At 42.0% G+C, this 6,000-nt stretch overlaps 1 protein-coding gene across 1 annotated transcript in view; it reads right to left on the bottom strand.

Moving 5' to 3' along the window:
- Nucleotides 1–431: 431 nt before the first annotated feature.
- Nucleotides 432–6,000, bottom strand: part of KCTD1 (potassium channel tetramerization domain containing 1) — a 49,439-nt gene continuing 43,870 nt past the window's right edge. Inside the window, exon 5 of the mRNA XM_066579648.1 lies at nt 432–5,244. Within this exon, the coding sequence (XP_066435745.1) occupies nt 5,086–5,244 (159 nt within the window). The 3' untranslated portion in view covers nt 432–5,085. The remainder of the gene's footprint in view (nt 5,245–6,000) is intronic.

Here is a 6,000-nt window from a genome sequence, read left to right as displayed (position 1 = left end):
ACTTCTGTCCACAGGCAGTGTCTGGTATTGCAGTTCAAGCTCCATTCACTTTATTGGGGGATGAGACGAAATACCAGACACCACCTATGGACAGGCGTGGCAGTGAACCTTGTGCAGATAATGACCGAAGAAGGCGCTATAAGGTAGGGGACACAACTTACATTTGGTAATGTATTTACAAACTGCTAAATTTAGTTGGTCGTCCTTACAATATCTCTCTTTAGTTGGCATTTCTCCTAATTGACCATAATTACAGTTCACTAGTAACTTCTTGCTGCATGAACCAATAAGTCAGTCAATGACTCATCCAGCTCTAAATAAAAGCAACACAATATTGATGCGGACAACTTAAAAGAACCATAAGTAATAGCGCCAGGGACGACTGCCAACTAAACATCTGATCCTTGGAAGGAAGGGAAGAAAAGACCATCAATATTTAATCACCATGTTTACTAAAAATTATGTATTCCAAATATGATCCCATTAAAAATTCCAAAGGCATAACTTATAACCAAACTACAAATGGCAGTAGTGTAAAAACAAACAGAGGTCCGTAAAATGAGGAATATTTGACCTTATACACAACCATGGACTAGTATACAGCAGTCGGAATCTGTAACAGAAGTTTATACCTTTCATTCCTAAACCCCAACCCGAGTTTCTTGCACAAGCAAATTGAATATATGAATTAAGAGATATGAAAACCATATAAGTAGGCACCCGTCTTCATGTACAGTCACGTGTGACCAGAACGCGCTTGGGGATGCAAGTGTTGGGAGTTCTGTATTTAGAATGGTTCAGTTTGACCGGATGCTACATTCACACACAAGAATCATGTCGGAACGGTCTCAAATGGTCAAAAAAAATCCTTTAGTGTCTTGCCTGAGTAAAAATAAAACGTATTTCCCCAAGTATCAATGCATGTACGGTATATGGAGCATGCCGCGAAAAAAAATGGCCTTTAATATATCACTGTGTAGAGGTATTTTCAAGACTGCTCTTTAGGGCTCTTTCACACGAGCGTAAGACGTTTTACGTTAATTTGTCCGCGCTGTTAATTAGCGTTTTCCCGTCCATTTACACGACTGGGAGCAGCGTTTTCAGCAAAAAAAAAAAAGTTGCACCCCAAAAATCCTCAGACTGTCTTCCAGTGCCTACATAGAGGCACCTGTAGGCTTTTTTTTGCAGCCGTGGACGCTGCTAAACTGCCTCCCTCTCCCTTTTTTCCCAGCTCCTATAGGAGTCTATGGGAGCCGCCACTGTATATCGGTCAAAAGATAGACCCATTACTATCTTTTTGGCCACCGTATATGCATCAGCTCATATGTCAGTCGCGAAGCTTCCATTTTTTTACGGTGCAACGTTTTTACGTGCTGTATATTCACCCATGTGAACAAATGCATTGGAAACAAATACCTCAGATGGTCACGTATATCAGTGGGGCGTGAAAATGAAGCCGATATACGCTCGTGTGAATAGAACCTTAAGGGGGTTTCTGCTCTGTTTTTAACTTGGGACTCCCATCCATCAGTTGATCATCTGGCCTAGACCGAACGTTGTCATCAGCGGTGAGCACAGGAAGTGGGAGCACCGTGCTTCTCTTCCACTTCCTGCTTCTCTCATGGTCAGGACTAGATGTGACATCTTGACCGTGAGAGAAGCAAGCAGTGGAGGAGCAGCGCTGTGTGACCACTATACACAACTTCTGGCCCACTACAATGACAGCAGGCTGATGGATGGAAGTCTCAAGTGGCAGACCACCGTCCATCAAGTACTGATTAACTATCCAGAGGATAGGTCAGCAGTTCAAAAAAGGGCAGAAAACCCCTTTAACTTCATGAAGAGTTGCAAGTTCTAAGCTTCGTGGGCATTTTCTGTCAGGACCGTTTCTCTCCCTTCTCTCGATGCTTTAGCTAGAGTCTCCCTTTCCTTTTGTAGGCGTTGCAGTGTAATTTGCGATTTCAGTGAGGAAATGCAGCAGAGAAGTCTCCTGAGAACCACACAGTCACCCCCAGAACTGTGGAAACACCCCTAGTCAGAAACATCTCTGGGAGGGTTTCCTCCAACAATAGAAATGTATCTCGCTCAAAGAATAAAAAAAGTTTATCCCCCGCATGCCGGCAATATGCAAGGCTGTCATACAGGCACAGGGCGGATATTTGAGGGAGTGCGAATGTGAAGTTATGCCCAGAATACCAGAATTGGAAGATTGCACTGTATTCATATTGTAGTTCAATAAACCCCTACATCCCAAAGAATCAAAAACTTTAATATTTCTTCTAAATTTTACATTTTTTAAGTGGCGTTTCCAAACTTCCGTTGGCTACTGTAACATTTTGTGTTTCAATAAGGGTAGTTATCTATGCTATTCTACCCATCATAAAAGCTGGAAAGGAATAATAAAAACCTTGTTCCACAGAGTCTTTAATGGTTTCCATTGGACTAATGATGAATAAGCCTGGGATTCTGCCCTGGGGTTCCATCTGAATCCCATTTTCGGAACATAGTGTAAATGTGATTTTAACAGCCCCCAAGAGTAACCTGCTATGACCACAGATTACAGTGCTGAAGAGGACATTTGTAAGACTTCCTTACAGACACGGTTTGTGGACTCCTCTAGGGCAGCGGCTGCAGTAACCCAGTGCACACGCCTGCATGACAACTCGGGGAAGTTTGGAGGCAAGTTTTGAATCAAATGTTATGTCAGATTTATTGGAACAATGAAAAATGATTGTAGAGGCTCGGATCGCTGGAAATGCAGGCGTTTTAATGCTCATTATAGTTTATTCCTTCTTTTCGGAAGAAGGGAAATAGAAGTATTTCCTTTGGGAGGCTTTACTCTTTCATCTCTAACCTCTTTCCCATTTGTCAGACGCTTTCCTGCTTCTCCTACAAAAACTGCATTTGAAGCACAACAAAGATGTGTAGGTTAGTGTAGTAGCCATAACCTCCTGATCTAGATGGACTGTAGTTCCAAGCAGCACTCTTGTTAAAGGGGTCTATTACAACTTAAAATTGCTTCACAACCACTATGTCCTTCCTGGTTGCTGCTGAACAGGACATGTGACTGCTGCAGCCAATCATTGGTCTTCTATAACCAGTCATTGGCTGCAGCAGTCACATGTCCTGTTCAGCAGCAACCAGGAAGGACAGAGTGGTTGTGAAGAAATTTTAGGTCGCATGAACATTCCTTTACGTTTGGTAGACCACAATTCATAAAGGGATTCCCCAGGACTACAAAATTGATAGTGTATCCTAAGATTGGTGGACTTTGACCCTGAGCTGGTTGTAAGGGTGCTTCAAGGAGCACCATATACCCTCTATTTACCAGATACAGCTGCATACTTGTATTCTTGGTTCTGCCTCGTATAATAGCTATAATAAAATATAACTGAATAGGACTGAGCTGCAGTATCAGGCACAGCCACTACCAAAGTATGGCGCTGTGACCAGTAAACAAAGTACAACAAAGGAGTCCCCCATGGCCGGCAGGTTGACTGACACTGATTTGATATTGTTGGCCTGAGAATATGCCATCAATTTTGTAGTCCTAGAACCTTTTGTATTCCTAGAACGCCCTTTAACGCTAGTGGAGCCACTTATTTGTGTGTGCAAATGTTGTCTAACAAGCCTATTACCGTGAACCAGCTGCATATACCAGTGAAGACTTACTTTCTATTCCAACCCAGCAGATCTCTTCAAGCCATTGCAGTAATTAAAGAGTCATTCTCCACAGATTTGTAAAATACGTTGTTCGGTTGACTGCACTGTGCAGAAAGGGCCATAATGATTGCTCCAGTTGCTCTACTATGCTCATGCAATTTACCAGCTGTCTTCACCATGTGTAGGCAACAGGTTTACCCCAAATGCCACAATTCCCACATTTATATTTAAGATTAATGTGCACACTTGTTCAAACATCCCAAATGCATCGTGACAACTTGTATAAGTAATCAATAACGAAAAGTAAAAAACGGGGAGAAAAAAAAAAAAAAAGTTTATGGCCATTGCCAACATGCAAGTAGGAATGCACCTTGGCTATGGCAAGAGTACCATTATAAACTTATCTTCCATCTCAAATGAATCGGTCTTAAGTGCACAAGCAAAAGAGTAAAAACTGGGCTGATTTCACTAGTCAATGAATGATCAAAAGTAGTAAAAGTTTTTAGTCAATGTCCCTTGTTATGTGAACTGGGGGGTAGGTTGGGCGTGGTCTATAGTAACACCCTTGTATGAACAGAACTGAATTTGCTTCCAACTTTCACTCTGGGTGCAAGTTTCCCCAGAAGTAAAAAGGGCGGCGGTTAACCACATCAAACTTTTTTTCCTTTAGAAAAGGAGTTTTCATAAACCCATCATAAATAAAGATCAGATACAGATCATAAACTTGTTCCAAGTAAACTTAAAGGGGTGGGCATAAATAATGTATAAAATGGCTTAATGCGCTAGTCTGGCTCGTATCACCTGGCAGTAGCCCGGTGTCTAAGAGGCGGCACCCAGAGTCCACAACAGTGGCCCAAAAATGCCAAAACAATGGTGCTACTTGCAACAGCCAATCAAAGCAATTTTGTTAAAGCAAGATACAAATTAAAAGCAGTGATGTGATTGGTTGCTATTGGAAATACCTCCACTTCTCAATTTTATAAATAATCTCCTAGCCTTCATAAATAACCCGAATATAAGTGACTTGTGGGACACCCCCTTTTCTTGATCACCGAAGTAGCCGTTTTTACGTTTCTTTAGTCCCTCCCATCTTTGAAGGATTAATTTTCATTGGCTAAAACTTTATAATGAACAGAATACAAACTATGAACATAAATCAAGGACCCATCTTCTGGTATACTTTCATGTGTAAATGGTCTCAGGTGGGAATAAAGTGTAGTATTACAGTACCCTTTTGTATTTTTAGAGTTTATTATTTGAACATCCTGCAGTTGCCGCCCTGACGTGTATTCCTGATGCCGCTGTTTAACAGCTCTTAATGTCTTTTGAGGTGACGGAAATGTCTTTAAATCAGTGTTGATTATGGGAACCGTGCCCCAACTGCACAGAAATTGTCCAATTTTGCATAAGAAAAGTGTCTGTTCAATCTAATGGCTCCTGCTTTATTCGAATGACAGAGGGGGCGCGAGATGTCCTTTTGAGTTCTCGTCTCAGTACATATTCACTAAACTGAGAAGAGTCAACTCCTCCTCCACATGATCCCACAATTTCAAAGCCGCGCTGCTGCAACCTCTCCAGCACCTAGAAGAGAAAAAGCAATGCTTTACGGAAGGATCAACCAAGATTGGCAACATTGTGAAACGTCAACGCAAAACCCATTTATCCAGCAGGTTTGGCTACGGCTGTAGATGGTGAGGGCCAGGAAGGTGCAGCGCTTTATGACGCAATCAAGAGGATGTTGTATATCGTATGTCCATCCAGCACTGGTGAAGAGACATCCAAGAACAAGATAGGGATTCCTGAGAAGTTTTGTCAAGTATCCTCTGACTAGGAATCTCATTCAATTAATTTCTTTTTTATAAAACCACTCATATACTTGACAAAGGTCAACAATGCATAAGTTAAATAGACCACTACTAGGAAAACAATACCAACGTGCAACGGTCTGCACCTTCCCACCTACCCCAATACTGTGTGCCAAGGAGCTGTCGAGTTAAGCATGGCCCACAGTATATCCATGCAGCGCGTGGAACACAGAGTCATCTTAATGTGACGTCAGCCGGGTGAGCTAGCCCCGGCAAAATGCCAGTCACTCACCCCAAAATGATTGGGACACTTAACAATACATAAGTACAGATATCACCCTATTCATGCTTGATAAAGGGGCACCCATTGCCTGAAACTCCTTGCGCACATCCTGTAATTCTTGTATTTTGTTTTACATTTTATTCTTTACTTTGTACAAATCTGCTATTTGGACTATTAAAGCGTCTCTGGACACTGACCTAATTGGATCTAGCTACTGGCCTCCATTATAGGGGGGTATCAAAGACATGA

The sequence above is a fragment of the Eleutherodactylus coqui genome, chromosome 9 (assembly GCF_035609145.1).
Source record: "Eleutherodactylus coqui strain aEleCoq1 chromosome 9, aEleCoq1.hap1, whole genome shotgun sequence".
In the NCBI taxonomy this organism is placed as follows: Eukaryota; Metazoa; Chordata; class Amphibia; order Anura; family Eleutherodactylidae; genus Eleutherodactylus; species Eleutherodactylus coqui.
This window is presented reverse-complemented; position numbering and strand designations above follow the sequence as displayed.